This window comes from Hylobates moloch, unplaced genomic scaffold (assembly GCF_009828535.3).
Source record: "Hylobates moloch isolate HMO894 unplaced genomic scaffold, HMol_V3 SCAFFOLD_12, whole genome shotgun sequence".
Lineage (NCBI taxonomy): Eukaryota > Metazoa > Chordata > Mammalia > Primates > Hylobatidae > Hylobates > Hylobates moloch.
The window spans coordinates 13,729,457-13,752,806 of NW_026652287.1; the positions used below are offsets into that span (position 1 = coordinate 13,729,457).

A 23,350-nucleotide genomic window follows, 5' to 3' on the forward strand; every position below is an offset into this window, starting at 1 on the left:
ACTTGGTATTGTCTTTACAAGTCTTGATGGGCTCTGTTTATCCTTCCAGGTGGTAGAAGCATTTTCACAAAGTCATCATCAGAGATGTTCAGATCGTTTAATGGTCTCCTAAACCCCAGACTCCACCTTCTCCAGAGCTCTCCATTCACTCCACATGAAGAGGAGGAAGGAAGACACAATTGAGGGAAGCCCAAGACAGGATGGGAGAGGTCTGACCGTGAAAGTGCAGGGGAGACCTTAGAGTTGTGAGCATCTGATGGGCTGACAAAGGGACCTCCCATGGTCTTGCCTCTGCCCTTCCATCCCTGGGTATTGCCTTCCTAGTTAGCTACTCTCTCTGGCACATAAGGTGCAAACAGTCACCCCCCTCCGACATTGATACAACAGGATGGTTCTCCTTTGCTTCTCTTTGCCTTCTTGTTTATACAATAGGCCTCTCATAATTCGTCTTTGAAGAGCTCCTCTTCATGCATTGGGAGTTTCTCTCTGTGCATGCAACTGCTCTTTGTCCCCAAGATACTTGTTAGCAAGAGCCACTCCAGGTCCTGTGTCATCTGGTAATAATGCCCTCCAGGTACCCAGCACCCCCTTTTAAGAGCTAGAACCCTCACACCAGGGTTCTCTTCTTTGGTCCAATTTTACTTCTTCCATCTCAGCCCTCACCCTCCATGATGTCTATATAAAAGCCTACTTTCGGGGTATGGCATGAAAATCCAGCTTCCACAAGATCTACTTAGTGACCAAGTGAAATAATGCCTGTTTAATCTGGATTCCTAGAAATCGAGATGGAAAATGAATGCTAATAATTTGAGAGGGGAAGGAACCTCTGTCGTGGAGTGTGGAAATGATGTCGAGGAGAGAGGGAGACAATAAAAGATGCATTATCAAACCAGCTATTACAGTGGGCAGCGGATGCTTAATCTCGGTGAGGACACCCTGGGAACCAGTGTAGAACATGCACCCCAGAGTTAATCTCAACCAAGGAGTGAGGGAGCTGGGATATTTATACACCAGTTCCCCATTACTCACAGGCTGGAGGCTGAACACTGGAGCATCAATTCTCTAGTATGTCCAGACTTCCAAACAGGCAGAGAAAATAGGTTTTGGCAGCAGAGACTACCATCTGGAAGCTGGAAGTCAGCCATGCGCCCCAAAGTGCAGAGGGTGAGGATCTATATATGGATACTATCTGCTTCAATACCCCAGGTCAACACTGGAAAACTGGTGAGCCGAGTTATGCTTTGTTTCAGACATGCTTTCGTTAGCTCCCTTAGTATGTCAGGAAGTAAATTGGAATTAACTGCCAACATTGGTAGAATGGGGAGGTTTCACATAACAACCCTATTTCAGTTTCTGTTGAAAAATAAGATCTGGCAACACTGGGCCCAAATCCCTGCCTGGCAAGAATCAGCTGAGAGCAATTACAGCTGCCCCTTTTAGATGGGGCATGAGCTCTCCTGACCCCAAACCCCACAAGATCATTGTTACTCATATCTATTAGCTGGACACCAAGACATCTAAGTTGGAGACCTTCTGTTCTAAAAGTTTGTTGCTACTCTGATCCTTCTGTAAGTAACATAAACCTGGTACATCTTCTATGTTTCATCTCTTCCTTCCAGATCTGTGAAGTGGATTGCTCCATCTCTCCCATCTCAACCTGTTCAATCCCCCTTGGACTTTTATCAATGAAAGGAACCAGGAGACCAGATCCATTAAACCATATCCAGACCTCAGAGTTATTATAAACTCTTTCTTTCTGGGTCAGGGTAGTCAATCTCAGACTTTTTAAAATTTAATTAAAAAAATTTTAAATACAAAATGCTTTTCATGAACTCAAGGCCTTTGGGGGGAAGTGAGCAACTATTTCCCTTTTTACTCCCTCAACCCCCTCCAATGTGAAGCTCCAGTATCTCTCTCTCTCTCTCTCTCTCTCTCCACTCCAAAGCTCGCCTCATCTCCTTGTTCCTTAATATACTCAGTGTTCACATTCAGGTTTTTCTAATAAGTAATTAAATCCCCCCACCACGAACTCCAGCTCCCTGGCGTTTCACTGGGAGTCTCTCTCAGCCCTCCAGGGAAGCCGGCACTGTTATTTATTGTTTTTGTTTCAAATCATTATTTAATCAAGAACAGGGAAAAAAGGCAACCTCTCACTTACACTTCAAAATTTAATTTCAGCTGAATTCTGAGATCAAGAGGCAGCACGGCCTAATCGGTTACAAAAATACAATCAAGAAGAGAATTCCAATTAAACCGAACAAGTCCATTTACTGAGCTTCAAATGGCCCCATAGAGAGAGACAGCTATAAATTTGTTTTTCTTCCCTGCCATATGGGGGACTGGAAATTCTCATGTGAGTATGGAGCTGTATGGCAGAGCTTTTAGCTAGAGGGTTCTGGTTATTCCTTAAAAAAAAAAAAAAAAGCTTTTGTTTCACAAAGACATTAAGTTTATTTTCCTTTCTGTTGTTCATCTTCCTTAGTGCACTAATTAGGAAGACAGCAAAAGAATGGATTCATTGACCTGGTGGGAGTTCATTTGGGAGGAGGAGGAGATGGAGAAAGAGAAGAGAGATGTGCCGGGCATTGTGGGAAGATGACAAAGTCCTTTAGGGCTGGGGCTATCCCATGGGGCTGTGCACTGCATTGAACCTTTGGTAGGCAGAGGTGGTCTGGCCTCCTTATTCTTTTCCTTAAGCAGGAGCCAGAGGAAATGACAGCTTTAGGCTCACCCTTTCTTTGAAGCCTCTCCTGAGGACCCTCTGCCCACCTGTTCTCAGAAATCCCCACCAGGACCCAGTTAGACACATTTTCACCAGCCCAAATTGAAACAAGAAAAAATAAATTCAATGTAATTAGTTTTTCATCCTGCTAAATACTTTCGATTTAAAGACTCATTTTTTCTTCCAAGGTCATGTCTTTCTTACTTCTTCTGGTGGTAAAATCTCCCTTTAGTGATAGAAAATGGTGGTTTTCTTTTTTCTGTTCTTCCTTAGCAAAAGTAAAAGTTGACAATGCTATGTCACCTCCCATTAAACAAAACAAAACAAAACAAAACAAACAAACAAAAACCAATGGCCCAGAAAATCCCCAAATCTCATTTCATCCACCTTCTATACTTTGGTTCCTCTCTTCTCTCAACTATGATGATGGTATTGAATGTTGGATGTTGAGTCTCCCAGTTGAGAAAGAGCTCAAAGGCTTTGCAGAATGTGCAAGCGCCTGGACTAGGGGTCAGAAGGCCTGAGCCATCCAGATTCTCCCTCAGCCCTATTTTCCCTATCTACAAAGTGGGAAGCATATTCCCATCTCGCCTTTCTCCTGGGGTTGTTGTGAAGTTCACCTGCGATCTTGGATGGCTTCAGCTTTTTGAGGCTAGAGATACTCTGAGAACATCATCTCTGGGTTTATTTGGGATAAGTTTAGTAAAGCTGCTATGATGACAAAAAATACTATGGCAACTAGGATACGTTGAGGGTTATGTCCCAAGCATTGGGATAAATTTTTTCACACAGAGCATAAGCTACATGAGGGCAGAAGAGTAGATGCTTAATGCTTATTATTGAAATGAATGGATACCTCATCTTACTCCATCCTCATAACAATCCTATAAGTAGGTATGATTATTATTAGCCCAAGGCACAGATAAGGATATGAGGCCCAAAGATGTGAAATGGCACAGAGGAGGTCATGTAATTAAACATGTGGACTCTGAGGTCAGACTCCCTGGATTTAAACCCTAGCTTCTCTGTTGAATAGCTGCCTTTTACTTATGTTTTTTTGACTGGGGTTTCCTTATCATAAAGTGGAGATATTCATGGAAGCTCCATTGAAAAGCTATTATAAAAATAAATGCAATGATGATGATACAGGTAAAGAATTGGCCTAGCACCTGGTGCATAGTAGGTGCTCAGTAAACACCTGGTGCATGGCAGGTGCTCAACAGGCATTAGTTATTACTGTCACCCAGGGTCTCACAGGGAGTGATCAAGAACTCCAGGGTGCCCAGATCTACTCCAAAGCTCATGTCTTAATCATATTGCCTCTTCCAGTTTACAAATTTCATGAGATCCTCTTTTATAGACTACGAGTTCTGCTTTTATTATTATTGTTTTTGGTTTCGACATTTGTACAGGTTTTTGTTGTCAGGGATTAGCAACTATTGGCCCAGGCTGGAGGCAAGAAAAGGAAACAAGAAACCTGCCATTATCTTTGGCCCAGCTCCAGTCTTGATCAGCCTCCTTCTAGATTTCCTCTCTGGTTATGATAGACTTGATAGAGAGCCCCATATCATAGGGAAAGGGCTTGGCTAATCGTTGGAGCCATGAGCCTCTCCATCATCCAATCCACCTTCCCATCATCCAGCCCACCCTCCATGCCAGCTATCAGGGCAAGCTTTCAAGGCACAAACCACAACTCATAACAGCTCCCCTTTCTCCCAATTTGGTTACAATCCTAGATACCAACACGTCACAGGGCCTATTTTCCCATCTTCGAAATGGTGATAATAATTGCATCTACTTCAAATAACTGTTTTAGGTACCAAATGAGGCAAAAATTATGTAAAGTATGTGACAGTGCCTGACACATAGTGGTGGTTTCCCCTCCTTCTGTCCATCAACCATTGCAACCCAATGAACTCCTATGCATTCTTCAAAGCCCAGCTCAAATATTGGTAAAGCCTTCTCAGACATCAAGACAACATTGTCTGGCCCTTACTCTGTGCTTCCATAACACATCGTAGTTGCTTTCATCACTGCCAGGAGTGATATTCACAATATTTCAATAACTAGTTGTTTGTGGGTACTGCCCCACCACAAAGGAAGCTGGCTTTGATGCTGAAGGGAAGTAAGTGTCACTTTTCTGTTTCAGGATTTTGAGAAGATCCAGAAAGTGCCAAGGGAGAGAAGGGATGGCTAGGTTGACTGGGGTTGGGTGAGGTAATGACAGGGCCTATTTACCAACTGGCATGAAAGTATTTGAATATTTTAACAACTGGAGAAGGTACTGGTGCTCTTGACTCAATCCCAGCCCTAATTACAAAATGATCACACTATATCGCAGCATTCTTCTGACTACTAGACTGTGAGCCCCTGGAGTTCAGGAAGAGTGTTTTGTGTGTGTGTGTGTGTGTGTGTTTTTTTTTTCAATCTCTCTGCCTCCCCGGTGCCTTGAACAGAGATGGTGGAGTGAAGATAAGGACCATGTGTGAGGTAAACTGTCTTGGGATCCTCTATTTGGATTTGGGTGCTGACCAAGCAAGAGAGCCTCAGGTTACCTTTAGCTCACCAACTAAGATTTCCATTAAGAACCAACCTCAAAATTTGCATATTCATATTTGTAAATAAGTCCCTTGATATTATGCAACTGTCCTTGAGTTTTTAAAAGAGCTGTGCATGTGAAATATCTGTTATCAAATATGGCATAGAAAATCCTTCATGCTTGGGCTCCTCTTTACCTCCAGAGCCCATATCTTGCCATGGAATTTTATCTCAACCCTCAACTCTAGTCTTTATTTTCCCCCTTCATTGGCTCACCCTTAGCTTTTCAGGTAATTGTTACCTTCTCTGCCCAACCCTAACCCTAATCCTAGTCCCCTCCCCTGTCTGCTAACCTTGTACCCCAACTAAGCATCTGAACACCAATTGTTGTGCATTGCCTTTAACTGTTTTTAACTTGTCTGTCTCCCTTCGTTAGAAGGCACAGGCTATTTCTTTCTTAGTAATTGGATCCTGAGATAAGTCAGAGCCTGACCCTTTGTAGATGCTCCATAGGTGTTTGTAGACTTAAATGAATGATCGGACAGGTGATTCAATGAAAATGACTCTGCTGTTAGCTTTAACAGAGAGAAAAACTTGGGGCCAGGACTCTTGGAAAACCTTTGATCCAATCTGGAAACTTCTTCCATCTCTGCTTTTGTAATAGAGAAGACGAGAAAGGGCCATGCATGAGGAGCACTCAAAAAACCAGATCTGGGGCCATGTGATTCTTCCAGGAGCCAGGCAACCTTAAGTGGGGCAGAGTAGTCATGTGGGCTGCAGCTACCATTTAGGATGGAAAGAAATTGGTCTGGGAAGCAGGGGCCTTGGCTCTAGTCCCAGCCTAGCCTATACCTGGAACAATACTACTATTATTACTACCACTGCTATTACCACTGCTACTACTATTGTGGCTACTACTATCACCACTACTATTACCACCACTACTATCACCACTATTATTTCTACTGCTGTTACTATCACAAGCAGTAAGCATTATGCAGCATTTACTTCTTGCCTGTTATACTCTAAAACTTTTACTTACATTTTGTCATTGAATTCTCATAACAATCTTATGAGGTAGGTCTTATTGCTATCCTTGTTTTGCAGTTTTTGAGGAAACTGAGACACAGAAACTTGCTCAAGGAGTCAAAGCTGGTAAGTGCAGAGCCAGTATCTGTAATGTTGTCATCATATTATTTGTCAAGTTTTGCACCTGTATCAAGTACTGGGCTCAACAGCTGCCTTTTGAAGAAGAGAGTGTTATTATCTATATTGTTATTATTATTTTTTTTTACAGATGAGGAAACTACAGCTCAGAAACATTTAAGTAATTACTGCTATCTCAGGGACGTGATGTGACCACAAATTAATAATTCCATGTTTTTAAACAACTCTGTATTGCCATGGCCCATGTAAATCATTTCCCTTCTGTGTATCTCAGTTTCCTTTCTTAGTAATCAGAGCATTAGGCTAGCTGAGCTCTTAAGGCCTCTCTTATAGGTACAGGTGAACCCTGGCTTTTAGCTCTTCTGATAGGGCCAAGCTCATGAAGAACAGTGAGGCACTGTACCTCAAAGCCATTAAGAAACCATGTGTTTTAGGAAAGCAAACTACCAACAGTCAATCTGGTAACCTCCCCAGCTTGTGTGGGAGGACAGACCCAGCTTTTTGTAACATCTTGACAGACATGTCTTGTTGGAAAACCATCCCAGACATGTAAGAAAGTATAAGCCAGTTGCTTCTAATGGCACTTTTTAGCTAGGGTCAATTGGGACCTCCAGATGGACCACCACAAATACCATGACCAGAGCAATTAGGCATCCTTTACGAACTTAAAAACATTCCTCTACCTCTTGATGCTCATATTTCAAATTTATCTTTACCTTTGCCACAATCCTCCTGGGAGACAAGTGGGATAATCATGCCCATTTCTCAGGTGAGAAAGCTGAGGCTGAGAGGGGTAAAATGACAAGTCCAGCCAAAACAAGACTCAAACCTAGGCCTCTAGACTTTCTATCTTGCTGGGAAGACCCCTTTTTAGGATATTTGTGAGAGAGGAGTACGCAGGTGGGCATTTGCCATCTGCAAGGACTCAGTAACCACAGACATCTCTACCAAGAAGGAGTCTGGGGACAGTTGCAGATGGTTCCAGGTAGGCAGAGGATTTGGGTAAAATTAGACCTTGGTTATGCTGGGTGCCTTGACTGGTAAAGAAGATTCCTGGAATGCACTGCAGATAATTATTGTGTCAACCAGGCCCAACTGTTGTCATTGCTTTCCCTTTCTTGACATCCCCACAAGCACCCTTGAACTTTTCCTTGCTTCCACCTCATCCTTCCTTAGGGACCATCTACCTGAAATTTTCAAGTTCACATGTAGCTAGAGAAGACAATCCCTTTCACAGCTGTCTGCTGCAATTGTAGACCCTATCAATGTTGACTCTCTTCCTGTTCATCTATCTGTCTCTTTAGAGTCTACAAAAGGCCTTCACATACTTTATCTTATTGGATATTCCCAACAATTCCATACGGAAGTGGTATTTACTTCAAGTTTACCAATGAGAAAATGGAGATTAAGTAATTTGCCCAAAGCCACACAGCTAGGAAGTGGCCAAGCTAGGACTGAATTCAGATCCATTTCTAAGTCTCTTGCTCATGGTGTCAAACTATCTGAAGTCAAATTCCAGCTTGCCCTTGTTGACTTGGGGCAGCACTGCTTAATTCTATTCAATGCTGGGTTGCTAAATTGGATTAACTCTTGCCTTGCTCTGGGGCTTTACTCCAGCCCTTAACCTCTCTGAGCCTTGATTCTTCTTTCCCATCTGTAGAAGGGACTAGTGAGAACAGCTGTGCCCTCAACTCCCAAGACCTTGTGTGGCTACATGAGATGATGCAGGTCAAGAGCTATGACCTCCTTGGAAGAAAATTCTCATATAAATTCAAGGTCATGTTTATAGGTGAAATGAAATCCCAGCTGCCAACCAATGCTGCCAGCCAGCTGGCATAAAAGATGCAGACTTCATGTAAAAGCTGGAGTGCCTCTGTTATGTCAAAGAGCCCTTCTTTTCCTTTCTCTCAAAAACAAACAAACAAACAAAAAATCCTCCTATGGTATCTTAAACACGTCTTCCTGCAGATATCACTCTGGAGACAAGTATTTATTTGTCAACATTCCCCTGATAAAAAGACTGGGTATTTAGTTTTTCTCCCCCTGCCCCCCAAAATCCCCAAGCCAGTGTTGCCAAAGTCTGGTGAATGATCATTTGGTTCATCATTAATGAGGTCTGGAGCCAGTGGGATATTTTGTCAGAAATTGAATTAAAGTGTATCATACACTGCCCTGAACTTGTGCCTCCATATCCCCCAAGTGTCGTGGCCAAGGCTGGCAGAGGAGGCTGTGAAGAATACTTACTACACCCCTGGCTGACAGGTAGCCAAGCATCTGGAGGGGTTGACTGGGTGGGCGACTGGACTGGGCCTCAGGGCTGTCCTTGCAGAGGGTCTTGGAGCAGCGGCGGGAGTGCCTTCGGCGGGACTTCTGCCCTTCCTCAGGGGACCGGCCGCGGTGCCTGGGGATGGGGGAGAGAGACCTGAGGGTCTTTTGAAGGGGAGCATGGTAGGGAGATGGATGCAGGACCAACAGGATCTGAGGGTGATAAAGTGTGTTTGGGGGTGTTTGTATATGTTCATATGTGATTTTGTTCCTAGGTATGTCTGCATGTGTGTGTATGAAAGCTGGACTGTGTGTATATCCATTTATTCATTCATTCATCCATTTAACCATCCATTCATCCATTTAACCATCCATCCATCCATCCATCCATCCATCCATCCATCCATCCATCCATCTAACCATCCATCCAATCAACCATTTAGCCATCCCTTTGTCTAAGCAACCATCTATTCATCCATCTAACTAATCATCTCTCAATCATCCGTCCATCAATCCAACCAATCATGTATCCATCCATCCCTCCATCTAACCATCCATCCATCCTTTCATTTGTCTAAGAAACCATTTATCTATCCATCTAACCATCCATCTGTCCATCCATCCATCTGTCTAAGCAACCATCTATCCATCCATCTAACCATCCACCCAACCATCCATTCATTCATCTATCCATCCATCCATCCATCCATTCATCCATCCATCCATTCATCCACTCATCCATCCATCCATCCATCCATCCATCCATCCATCCATCCATCCATCCATCTGTCCTTCCTTCCATTTGTTCATCCATCCAACTAACCATCCCATCCATCCATCCATCCATTTGTCCATCTAACCATTCATCCATTCATCCATCTAACCATTCAGCCATTCATCCATCCATCTACCTAACCAACAATCTATTCATCCATTCATCCACCTATCCGTCCATCTATTCATTCCTTTATTTATTCATTCTCTTACTTGTTCATTTGACAAATACTACTTCATGTACCTAGAACTGCTTTGGGGTCTGAGGATGCAGCTTTAAAAACAGAAAAGGTCCCCATCCAGATTCAGTTATTCAGTTTAACGTCACTTGTGTGCCTCTCTGATTGTCTGTCATGTGACTATGTGTATGTCTGGGTGTGTCCATCTGTGTTTCCATGTGTTTGTCTATAAATGTAACTGTGTATAACCGTGTGTCTTTGTGTATGTGACTTTGCCATCTGTGAAATAAAGACATCCTGTTGACTGTCACCCAAAACTTTAGTGAAAAAAATGGCTGACAAAAATGACAGAGATGCCTTCTGCAAGTTTGTCACGTCTAGATCTGGCTGCTTGGTCTGCAGTAAAAACCAAAGGCATGTCTGACTTCTTAGAAAGGGCATGCTCAGACTCTGCTTATCTCATTAGTTCTCTGAGCCACGGAAGTAATAAAAATAGCACATTATGGATTTGCAGGTATGTATAAACCTCTCTTGAAGCACTTCACAGTTTTCCCTACAACTTAAAGACATAGACAGGGCAAGATATTACTTTCCTATTTTACAGATGAGGGAGCTGAAGCTCAGAGATATTAGGGATCTGCCTGAGGTCAGACAGCCTGAAAGTGGCAGAGCAAGGGCCAGGGCAGTTTTTTGCCCCTCTAGGAACTAGCGCCTGGGATTCGTGCCCTGGAGTGCCCCTGACTGCTCTGTGGCTTGGAAATCACATTTCTACTGAATGTGCAACCTGTGTGTCAGCTCTCAGTTTGCTTCCATTTCTGCTAGGAAGCTCCTCAGCTCAGTAGGCACTGGGAGCTCAGATGCCAACACCATTAGGAGGAGATGGGACAGCAGAGGAGGCCTGGGGTAGTGTTTGTGATGTTAACCATTTATTTAACAGGTAAGTTGCTAGAGCCTTGTATGATTCTCTGGCCCAGGCCAGTAGGGCTTAGCTGCTGAGAGATAATTCAGCCTGGGGTGTAGGTGAAGGGCTCAGGCTGAGTCACACCAACCTGTTGCCTATTCCAGCTCTGCCAGACATTTCCTAGCTATGTGACCTCGCTCAGATCCCTTTGCCCACCAAAAGGCAGTTGTCTCTGATGTAACAGATCAGAGATGTGGTTTAGCTCATTTGGCCAACGTCCTCCAGAAAAAGGCCACCAGGAGTCCACCTGGGGTTGAACAAACATTGTTGTCACTCCTTGATACCATAGGGAAGTTTCAGGCGTCTCTGTTAGAGGGTGTTAGAAAGAACCTATTATAGGCTTTGGGCTGGTGATAGGTGGTTTGGGGAGCATTTACAGATCTGGAGCTTTGTTCTGAATTGGATGCTGCCAGGAAGTGCGGGTAATTCTGACTGGGTGTCTTCATCAGTCTTATCTAGAAAGAGGGAAGACTAGACCGAGGCTAAGGCTGACTGCCGAGGAAGCAGCTGTCACTCATATTAGGCAGGGTAGAGAGATGCTTGGTCACTTTTGTGTTTTGCAGCGTTCTCATCTGGGCTCAGACTTGATTACAGAGGGAGCTTAGTTTTGTCTTGAGCAATCAGGGCTGCAGAGTGGCCTTGTTGGATGGTGATATTCTTGGAAATTATTGATGTTCAGCAGAAACACCAAGGCCTAATTGTGATAGTAGGTACCAGGGGCCTCTTCCTCAAATGCTTCCCACACATCACCTGGGGAGATTTAAAAATCTCACTGTTCTGGTCTCATCTCATCTGGATTAAATCAGAACGTTTAGAGGGCGGGATCCAGGCACTGGCATCTTTTAAAACTTCCCAAGTGATTGAAAAAGGGCAGCAGAAGTAGAGAAGCACCAGCATAGCACATGGTGTTATCAGAATGATGAGAGAGAAAATGTACTGAAAATCTTAGCACAGTGTCTGACACAGAGCAGGATTTGGGTAAATATTCCTCTCCTGCCTCCTCTTTCTCCTTCTCCCCCTTCTACCTTCTTCTTCTCCCTTTTTCTTTCTTCCTTTCCTTTTCTTTTTCTTTTTTTTTTTGAGACAGACTTTCACTTTTGTCACCCAGGCTGGAGTGCAATGGTGCAATCTCAGCTCACTGCAACCTCCGTCTCCTGGGTTCAAGTGATTCTCCTGCCTCAGCCTCCCGAGTAGCTGGGATTACAGGCGCCCACCACCATACCTGGCTAATTTTTGTATTTTTAATAGAGACGAGGTTTCACTATGTTGGCCAGGGTGATCACTAACTCCTGACCTCAGGTGATCTGCCCACCTCGGCCCCCCAAAGTGCTGGGATTACAGGCGTGAGCCATTGCACCCAGCCCCTCCTCCCTTTTCCTATAGACATTCTGCTTTATTTGGGAAAAGTGGGGCCAGGGCAATGAAATTTTAAAATCTACCCTGGTGATGTGAACAGAGAGTCAAGTGTGAGATGCATTTGAGAAAGAAAAAAGCAGCCCCTCACATCTGGAAGCTGGAGGTCTCAGTGTCCCCACTGAACATCAACAATTCCAAACACCAACAAAGCCCCAATTCTTATTCTTGCTGTTCTCCTTCCCTTCCTCCTTCTTCTCATCAACAAGATGCCTTCTCAGGTTGGGACAACCAATGTATTAGCATAGAGAGAGTCCAGGTTAGGAGAAAACTGACTTGAAAAGGCATTAGAGTGAACTTTCTACTTTGCACTGTTTGGTTTTACATAGTTTGCTTAGCTTCTCTGTGCTTAGAGTGGTCCCTTAGTGAGAGTGTGAAGTCTAGAGCCACGTTCCCTGATTTCAATCCTAACTGTCACTTAGTTGCTAAGAGACTAGCAAATTCCTTAACCCCCCCATGCCTCAGTTTTCTCATATTTAAAATGGGGATAACAATAATGCCCACTTCTTATGGTTGTAGAGAGGATCCTGCAAGTGGATGTACAAAGAGCAGCTAGGGCCGGGCGCGGTGGCTCACGCCTGTAATTCTAACACTTTGGGAGGCCGAGACGGTTAGATCACTTGAGGTCAGGAGTTTGAGACTAGCCTGGCCAACATGGTGAAACCTTTTCTCTGCTACAAATACAGAAATTAGCCAGGTGTGGTGGCGGGTGCCTGTAGTCCCAGCTACTCCGGAGGCTGAGGCAGGAGAATCGCTTGAGCCCAGGAGGTGGAGGTTGCAGTGAGCCAAGATCGCCCCACTGCACTCCAGACTGGGCTATAGGGTGAGACTCTGTCTCAAAAAAAAAAAAACAAAAAAAAAAAAAGAAAAAGCAGCTAGTGTGGTGGTGTTATTCCTATAAGTGATGGCAGCAAGACCTTTTGGTCTCCAGCCCTTTCTCTTGTTTTTGTTTTTGTTTTGAGATGGAGTCTTGTTCTGTTGCCCAGGCTGGAGTGCAATGGCGTGATTTCGGCTCACTGCAACCACCACCTCCCGGGTTCAAGCGATTCTCCTGCCTCAGCCTCCAGAGTAGCTGGAATTAAAGGCGTCCACCACCACGCCCAGCTAATTTTTTGTATTTTTAGTAGAGACAGCGTTTCACCATATTGGCCAGGCTGTTCTTGAACTCCTGATCTTGTAATTTGCCCACCTCGGCCTCCCAAAGTGCTAGGATTACTGGCGTGAGTCACCGCACCCGGCCTCTCCAGCCCTTTCTCTGTAGGGAAGTGGTGCCAGCTGCTGAGTGTGAGGAAGGGGGCCAAACCCTGTGCTGGAAGTGTGGAGGCGAAGCTAGTGTTAACAGTGTCTTAGCCTGGGCTCGGCTGTGGCTGACAGAAGAGGATCCTGGGGCGAGGGGTTACCTGCTGTCACAGCTTGAGGGGCGGGACTCCGAGCTCTGGGACCGCGAGGGGCAGCGGTGATGGCGGTGGCGGTGAGACTTTCGGGGCCGGCTTCGAGATCTTGGGGGAATGAGAAGGAACGAGTCAGAGGAGAGGAGAGAGAGAGTAAAAAAGGGAGAGAGAGAGATTTGATCTTGTGACACCCGTTTTTCCTTTGCACTTGTCACCATCCCTCCCAAAGTTCTCCATCTCCCTCAACTCCGTGCGTTAGTTCAGCTTCCTGCCTGGGTATTGGGTGGAGGGTTCCATAACCAATGGTACTGAACACGGGTGAGCAGAAAGGGGTCCTCTGGAGGGAGTGTGAATGACTCAGGGCCCTCCCCGCTCCCCAGATGACACCCTAGGCAAAGTCACTTCCCCATGTCTCCTCTGCATCACTCAAGGCAGGCGCCTCAATGTCACAGAGCTTCAGGGGCCATTCAGGGAGCATAAATATGTGAATCAGCCAAGCACTAACACAATATCCACCGGAGGCCCGAGTTAAAACAGAAGGAGCTGCTTTGCCTCCAGAATATTTGTGTGGTGATCCTCTAATTTTTCAAGTGAGTGTGGAAATACAGATTTTTAGGTAAAATATTCTTATTTTAAATGGAAGCTCATTTTTTTTAAAGGCACCTTTTTGGGCAAATGAAACACATTTGCAGAGTAAATTAGGCCTGCGGGCTGCCAATTTACAACCTCAGACCTGGAAAATTAAGTCCAGGTTCTTAGCATGGAGTCAAAAGCCTTTCAGGATGGGCTACCAACCTCATTAAAAACAAAAATTAGAACAACACCAATTACTACCACTACCACTAACAATGGTGTTACTACAGGTTACTTCAGCAACTTCTAAGTAGTAATAATTCAGAAATAGTAGTGGCAGTGGCAGTGGTAATTGAGGATATATAAACGATGTCCAAATGGTTTGGGCCAAATGAGAAAGTCAGTGGGAATTAGAGATGATTCTGTTGGGAGGTAACTTGGTTATCTCAACAAAGGACTCAGGGATTCTTCTAATGTAATCATCAGACCATATCCCTTCCCTGCTTAAAACTTTCCCATTGCTGTCATATCAAGTCCAAACTCTGATCCTGAACCTCAGGCAGCTTCAGGAGCTAGCCCTTGCCTAGTTCTCTGGCCTCACTGCTTGTCTTCTTCTGCCCTGGCCTGGTGGGCTAAAGCAGCTCTGAACTGTATGTACGCTGGCTCACACATTTCCCAGTTCATGGTGTCTTAGGGATGATGATGATAACAATGGTGATGATGACAGGTAACCCATGTCTAACACATACTTCATGCCAGGCACTGTATTCTATGCATTTTTCTTAAAGGGATTCATCTATTCTTCATAACAACCTATGAAGTAGGTTCTCTTATTATTCCCATCTTACAGATGAAGAAACTGAAGCACAGAGAATTTAAACCACCTGCTTAACTTGCAGCCCAGAATGGTTACTTCCCATCCTCACCTGCGGCTTAGACGCTGCCTCCGGCGGGAGACCACCAAGCCCTTTTCCCAGTGCCTGTGTTCCCACAATGCCCAGGGTTTCGTCTGCTGTGCTGTGACCAGCCCTACATCTGGCTCCTGTGAGCTCTTCAAGGCCAGGACAGTGTCTGGCTCATCTCTGTCCATGGGCCCAGCACAAGGCCAGTCACGTATATTGGGGCCTTATTAAGGGATATTGAATGAAAGGAGGCTAAGTCACTCCAGCAGCCACTTGCCTGGAAGCAGCCCTGACCGTGGACTTGGTAAGAAGCCATCGTTTCTCTTGAATCCTCAAGATTCCTAGCCTTATTCTTCTTGCTTTTTTCTCTTTTGCCTCTTGTCTTTTGGCTTGCACAAGCTTTCTGATGCCCTGCTAGCAATTTCTGGGGTTCATCCAGCTCTTGCTACCGGGGAGGGTGGCCGCCTTGCTGCCCTTACGCAGGCAGTTCTTATCTCAGTGATGGTCCTTCCTAGCACTGTTGAGGTCTGGGCCTACCCCCTGACTCTGTGGCTGCCTACCCTGGGGCCCCACTGGTCAAGTGACACCGAGATTGCTGAGAACGTGTACTCTATCTGTGCTTGGTGTGAAAGCACATTCAATACATGTGGCTAATAATTGTCTCTTGACTTGAGCTGAACAAATTCGATGATAAGGAGGTTCTTCCCTCAGCTAACTCAAGGCTCTACTGTTTTCTTCTGGAGCATTCCCCAGGCCTCTGTGGTGGTGGCTGAAATGCCCTCCTTCGTCCTGACCTTGGGTGAAAAGACCGTTTGGGGCAGCAAAGCTGGGCACCCTCCCTCTGCATCCCTGCCTCCTCTTTTTCCTCCCTGGCAGTCAACTACCTTTCATCTTACTGTCTTTGATCCTCTCTTTAGAAGCTTCTTGGCAGGAGATAAAATATTAGTTGATTGGAAAACACAGGCACTAACATTTGCAGGATATGAAGTAGGTAGGTTGTAACCAAATTTACTTTTAATTTGGCTGGGAACTGAACTCCACAGGCAGCAGTGGCTGATTTGAATTTCTACTGCCAGCTATAAACTGTGAAACAGCTGGGGCCCCAAGACTGGAGCTAGGAGCTTCACTGACATCTCCACACTGTAAATCCAACAGTCAGAACATGAATTCATACACATGCTCACACACGTGCACCCATGTGATCACACCCCCATGACCACCCATGCACAGGTAAGAACCACCATACAAGCCCTGTGCACAAAATATACACAGGTACTTACACAGTGCACACATACAGTGCATAGAATTTAGTGTGCCCTATGTATACCATTCACGTTCATGCTCACATAAGCACAGACACACAAATGCATTGGTGTAGGCACAAATATAGACCACATAATGTTCCCATATTGTATACATTTGTACATACAGTGTACAAAAATGTAAAAATGTACAGACATCTACACTGTGCACACTAGATATATACATACTACGTATAAATATACACACAATGTACACACAAGGTATACTCACAAAGGACACGCCAGGCACACACATGCACACTTTCATGCAACATAAACAAGCGTGCATACACATACACATCACATGCACACGACCCGGTGCACTCATACATACCTAAACCTACAACACACACAGTTATGCCTTTCTGTCCCTCCCTCTCCCCTTCCTTCCTTCCTTCCTTCCTTCCTTCCTTCCTTCCTTCCTTCCTGCCTTCCTGCCTTCCTGCCTTCCTTCCTTCTTCTCACCCACTCACCTTCTCCTCCCTTTCCCTGTTTATTTGGCAACTCTAAGACTCTGGCTTTTAAGAAGCCAGATGCCCCAACTCCTCAAACTGATGAGTACATTCCAGGTAGTATCTACTTACTGTTTCTTGTGCCTCTTCTCATCTCTTCTTTTGCTTTTTGGGCTAGAGGAGCTAAACAAGAAATGGTCAATTAATTGAAAGACGCAAAATTCTAGTTAAAGATAAACAAGTAGTTAAAATGCTTAACACACAGTGTGAGATCCAGGCAGTTTTGGAATGGACACCGATCATTGCCTCAGACTGGAAAATTCACTGCCAACATTTTCATGCAGCAAGTTCGGCTAGGGATACCAACGCACACACATATGTTGAGAATGGAGTGTGGAGGATGCCAAGTTCAGCTTTGCTAAGTTAATAATAATGGCAGCAGTAAAGGTAGTAATAACAATGTCTGCCATTTTTTGAGGCTTTAATTACAGGCTATGCATTCTGTTGAATACTTTCTGTCAACAACTTCATTTTATTCTCTCCACAACCTATGGGTGGAGGCACAATTTAACAAGTGCTCATTCTAAGCTGAACCTCAGATGGGCAAAGAAACTTGGTCAGGATTGCACAGGTGAGCTAGGATGTGGCCATGGATCCAAGACCATGGATCCCCAGAGTCCATGCTCTTGACTGCTGTTCAATCAATTTATAAGAGAAGTGAATGGAATATCCAGGAAGATATTTGAACTCTCATGAAACTTAGTAGATTCTGAAATGGTCTGCCCATTCATATTCAAGTATCCGGGTTGAAATTATTTTTTGAGTCATAGGGCTGGGGTCTGAGTACAATGGATAAGAATGACTTGGGGTCTCAGTGTAATCAAATAGAGATCAGGGAGGATAAACACACTATTTGGTAGTTTAAGCTAGACTGGTTGCAGAGGGTCGCCAAGAATCTGTTACTGGCCTAGGACCTGGGAAGGGGAAATTTTATTTCGTCTAACTATCTTATACCTTGAAGCTAGCCACGGGATCTATCTTCATGTTGAGACTCACCCCAGGCAGTGGGAGAGCCCAGCATCTTACTGACAGATCCAAATTCAACTGGACCCAAGATCCGCCTCTGCTTCTTAGCTGCTGTGTGACATCAGGGTAGTTACCCGTCCCTCTAAAATCTGGTTTCTTCAACCGTGAAATGGGGCCATTACTCGAGCTGTAGAGCTGAGTGGACAGATGACATTGGCAACCAATATCTATTTATTAAGTGAATAAATGACAGGGCTTTGTATTTTGCAAATTGCTCTAGATGTGGTTATTGTTATTTAAGAAGCCATCATCACTCTCCTTATCCTCTGTCTACAGATTTGGGTTTGAATTTCGGCTCTGATACCTTCTGGTTCTATCTGTGGGCATTCCTGTTACATTCTACCTTAGTCTCAGTTTCCTCGTCTGTAAAATGGGAACAATAAACATATCCACTGTGCAAGGTTGTGGTAGGGATTAATGAGAATTAAATACATCTACACATGGAAGAGACTTAGCTCAGGATCCAGTTTGGAGTGAGGACCCCATAAGTAATAACTATTTGTGTTCACCCGATGTGTCCAGTATACGAGGACTTGGCCCCGTTCCTTGGCCAGATCTGGGAAGGTTTGGGTGGCATAACAGGACTGATGTTTCCCTATGTGCCCCAGTTCAAGATTCCAACCAGTGGCAGGGGTAACGAGGCATTCTGGGGCTGAGACATCGATAGGGCTGGTCCAACAGCAACCACCTGGCCTGATGGAAGCTGGCTTGGAACGCTCAGAAAAAACAGCCCAGACCTTCATTTTGGAGGAAACTGAGGCCCAGAAAGACGAAGGGGTCATGCCTAAGAGCACAGATGGAAACTGAGGGCTGACCTAGAAGCTGCCCAAAGCTGGCTGAGAAAGCAGAAAGTTGAACAGGCAGTCAGAGAACAAGAGTCTTACCTGTGTCTTCTCTTCTTGGAGAATGACCTGAAAAGAAAGAAAAAAAAAATGAAAAAAAGAATGAAAGAAAAAAAGGCAGAGAGAGAGAGGGAGAGAGAGAGAGATGGGGAGAGGGAGAGAAGGAGAGAAAGGAGGAAGGAAGAAAGGGAGGGAGGGAGAAGGAAAGGAGGGAGGGGAGAAAGTAAATATAGGTGAGTTTGAAAGTTTTTTTTTTTCCTGGTATGAAGGTATCAGTGTGTTTGTGATCACACTACAGGGGGTCAGGACACCTAACTAATCCTCTTCCTCTCTTAGATTTCAGAGACCATGAAAATTGTATGGGAGATACTGGTTTGATTCGGAATTTCCAGATCAAAGCTTACCAGTGCTTCAATGCTCCCCCAAAACTGTCAGTAAATCTGTCCTGGATGAGGCTGGATAAGGAAAATGTAAGAGAGAGTCTTCTGCCTTTCCTCTCCTCCATTCTCCAACTCATCTTCTGTCTCCCTTGCTGTGCATTCCCTCTCCTCCTCATCCTCATTATCACCGCCATCATCAGGAGACAGCCAGCTTCCACATGTGGAACTCTTACTGTGTGCCAGCTTCTGTACTTAACACCTGTCACACACAGTCTCATTCAATCTTCCCCAAGCCCTGTGGAGTACTATTAACAACCATTCTACAAAGACACTGAAGATCAGAGAAGTTGATTAAGTTGCTCAGAGTCAAACAGCATCACCCATGTAGCTTCTTCTCATTCTTCAGTGCTCCGGTTGGAGGCCATCTTCTCCTTGTAACATTTTCTGAGTCCCTCAGGCTGATTGGGTGGCTTCCGTCTACTCCCCCAAGCTCTGGGTGAGCCTCTGAGCTTATCATCATCAGGGTACAGACTTCTCCATATTAGAATGACCCATTTTCCCCACTAGAATATGAGAAATTGGAGGGCAGGGACTGGGTTTTGGTTTCTTTTCTGGGACTCAGAATCCTCATTCATGATACATAATGGGTGTTCAATAAATAGATGTGAAAAATAATTTTTTTAAAATTTTAGTTTTTATTCTAAATTCTGGGGTACATATGCAGGATGTGCTGGTTTGTTACATGTAAATGTGTGCCATGGTGGTTTGCTGCACCTATCAACCCATCACCTAGGTATTAAGCGCAGCATGCATTAGCTAGAAAAATGAACATTTTTTAAAAACTCAGAATCCTTGCTAACTGAGGAGAGACAAGAAAAAATCTCAGTGCTTTCGCCACCCCTAGGTCCCATCTCCAAAAGTGTCAGCTATCATTAACCAAACATTTCAAGAGTCCAGAGAGGCTGGACCAGGAGTAGGATGGTGCTCAGGAGGTCAGGGTTTGGGAAGGAACAGCGACAGAATTTCCCCTCCTAATCATCTCCTTCATATGAAGCCCCTACTCTGTAAAGCTCTAAGACCTGGGCTGACCAGGTAGGAAAAGCCTGTTTCTGACTGTCTGTCAGTGTCTTTCTCATGAGAAGGAACCTGTGAGTGAGAAGCCACCTGGCTTCCAGAGCCCAAATATGGGAAAGTTGTTCCTCCTTCCCCCAGCGAACCCCCAAATTGGAAAGAGCTGCTCAGCAAAGGAAGGTGATAAGGTGGCCATCTAGAATCATAAGCTTGGGCCATTGCCTCTACAAAGGACTCCATGTTGGGAAAGATTTCTGACACCAAATTAACAACGTTTCACTAATTAGTCTGCCCATCCCTTGTAGTAACACAAACTCAGAAAACATCAGTCAGGAAGTCTGGGCAGGTGGTTGACATAACCAGTGAGAGCAAACTGAGTTTGAAGCCATTCTAGCAACCAGCACTGAGATGTGGTCATATCCCTGGATTGGGAAAAGCCACACTGGTGCAACTTTGAATTGGACTTGAGATGCAAGGGGAAACCCCAAACAACCTCTTACCTCTCATTCATTCTGTTGTTAATTGCACAAGTAATCTACAATTGATGTAGGAAAATTGGATGATACGGATGAGCAAAAATAAAATATAAATCACTCTTTTCCCATTATCCGCAGCTCACTACAGCAAATAACTTGTATAGGGAGCTTCGAACTTCCTGCCTCCAGGGGCCAAGCAGGCTTTGTAAGTGGGTAGAGCAGGCTGGACAGGTCCTAAGGCCAACTGGAGCACAAGTACCCACTCTGTCTAAATGCACGGCAACTCCTCAGCTCCAGGGGATGGGTGCTCGTGGGAAAATAGGCCCAGAGAAGACAGTCCTTCTGACTCTACAAAGGAACTAGAAAACTGAATTTCTGTATTGCAGAATCTTCCAATAATAAAATGTTGGTTTGGGCCATAAACCACAAACCTGAGCCCTCTGTTGTATATCCTTTGTTTGTTTGTTTGTTTGTTTTTTAGACAGAGTCTCACTCTGCCGCCAGGCTGGAGTGCAGTGGAGCGATCTCGGCTCACTGCAAACTCTGACTCCCCGGTTCAAGTGATTCTCCTGCCTCAGCCTCCCGAATAGCTGGGATTACAGGCACGTGCCACCACACCTGGCTAATTTTTGTATTTTTAGTAGAGACTGAGTTTCACCATGTTGGCCAGGATGGTCTCGACCTCCTGACCTCGTGATCTGCCCGCCTCGGTCTCCCAAAGTGCCGGGACTACAGTATCCTTTAGTCTTTTCCTTCCCCTGTAAACATACACGTGTGTGCGTGTGTGTGTGCGCACAGTGAACACCAGGAACATGGGCCCAGTTCCTAATGTGCTGTAACTACCATCCCTGCATCCCCACGCACCAGCATGGGCAATCTCAGCACAGCCATGTTTTTCAACATGACCCCATTCTCTAGCATGCAGTGGACTGACAAGAGGGGCCTTTCCTTCGGAATTTGGAATAAAGAACAAGACAGAGAGATTCAGTGTCTCCTTATAACTTGGCCTGCAACATGGAGAGATGGGACAGGGTGCAGCCATGTCCCTCATGGGGACCAGGAGACGGCGGGCACTTCAGGTCCCAAGTGGGTCCTATCAGCTTTCCACTCCTTGTTCTAGCCCTTTGCTCAGGCCTGGCTGATCCCTGAGTCACTGCTGCTTCTTTCTAATCAAGTCCTCCTCTGGCCTCAGTTAGCATGTGTGGACCTCTAGTCTTCGCAGCCACAGTCTCAGCTTATACAAGACACAAATACGTAAAAAGACATAATTATTTTACATAAATGACATGATATGCTTCCAGATGACCTTTTGGTGCCATCAACTGTCCTCCCCACTCCACCTGGGGAGGTCTTGTTTGCAGAGAAAAAGGACAATACCTGCGTCGCTTATGTTTCTTGGAACTTTTCTTCTTCTTTTTCTTGACAGGCGATGGGCTATAGGATGAGGACCTGCCAGGGCCGAGAAGACACACTTCAGAAGGAGGCTCTTAAAGGCCGAGGCTGGTTTCAAAAAGAACCTTCCCCAGTCCCTATGTAGAGTTTTAGCTCTTTCAGGAACACACATCAAGGATAATATCCACGCTGATATTAGCTTGCATTTGTAAGCAATTTTTAATTGCTCACAAATTTAATTTTCCTTTTTATTTGATTTGAATTTTTAACAAGTTAATGCAAACCATTACCTTGTGTTTTGTAAACATTATCTTATTCAATCCTTCCACACACTTCTTAGGTAGGTACAATTGCTACCCTCCCTTTTCAGACAAACAAAATGAAGTTCAGAGAGGTGAAGTGACTGGCCCAAAGACACACAGCTAGGAAATAGATGAGCTGGGATCCCAGTGGTTTTTGCTCTCAGTCACCATAGCACCTCATAGCTGCCTGCCCGGTCAAGCTGGAAAGGCTTCCTTCTGTCTGCTGTTCTCCCTTCAAGCTGTAACCCTCCTCTCAAAGTCTCAGGGTTTCTCCTTTGCCCCATCCTTTTTCTCCCTGGTAAGACTGAGCCCCTGAAGGATATCTTGCCAGGCTGCGGCTGCATGGATAGTGCCATCAAAGTGTTACCTGAGAAACAGAGCTACTCTAAGTCCATGGTGATGACTCAAGACTGAGGCTCAGGTGACCTAAGTTCCAATCTTGGCTCTACTACCAACTCACAGAGCCACCTTGGGCATGTCAAGGCTCATCTCTCTAAGTCTCTTATTTCCCCGCTGACAAAAGACCAGGGTTGAAACAGATGAGAGGTTACAAATTCTATGCCAACAGGGCCCTCTCAGGTAACATGAATGGATGAAGCAGGCTGGGTGGAAGACAGTAGGGAGTAGTGGGGGACTGTGGGGAACCAGAGAGGTTCTGGCTGGAGGGGGGGGTCTTCTTCTCAGATTAGCCAAAGATCCTGTGTAGGAATGCAGGTCTGGGCTTCTACAGCATCTGCCTTTTCTAAAGGAGCCTCCAAAACTCCATATTTTCATATGAAATCTCCTGATTTGGAAATGTTGACCACCAATTAAAAAAAAAATCAAATCACTTTGCAGGTCAAACAAAACATGTCTGCAGAAGGGAATGGCTGAGAAACAATTCAGCCTTCAAGGAATCATAACATTTGTCCCCAGACACATGCTCAGTGAACATTCATTGGATGAACGAGTCAATTAGTGAATCTTAATATCTGAGGTTTCCTTTTTTAGTGTATTCTCTGGCCCACCCCTCAAATTAGGAAATCCACAGCATTTGCCCCAATTTCATCTCCTATCCTACAATGGCTAGGACTCAGAGTCTTCATCCATATTTCCCCCTGGGTCCTCTTTGAGCCTGTCCTTTTAGAATGAGGCTAAGAGGTGTCTGTGAAACAAGGTTCCAG

At 45.0% G+C, this 23,350-nt stretch overlaps 1 protein-coding gene across 1 annotated transcript in view; it reads right to left on the bottom strand.

Moving 5' to 3' along the window:
- SRRM4 (serine/arginine repetitive matrix 4) overlaps window positions 1-23,350 on the bottom strand; it is a 177,752-nt gene that overhangs the window by 19,363 nt on the left and 135,039 nt on the right. The window contains exons 4-8 of the mRNA XM_032168548.2: window positions 21,871-21,942; window positions 18,609-18,635; window positions 16,771-16,821; window positions 13,420-13,518; window positions 8,672-8,828 (exon numbers count right to left, since the gene is read on the bottom strand). Coding sequence (XP_032024439.1) covers window positions 8,672-8,828; window positions 13,420-13,518; window positions 16,771-16,821; window positions 18,609-18,635; window positions 21,871-21,942 — 406 coding nt within the window. The remainder of the gene's footprint in view (window positions 1-8,671; window positions 8,829-13,419; window positions 13,519-16,770; window positions 16,822-18,608; window positions 18,636-21,870; window positions 21,943-23,350) is intronic.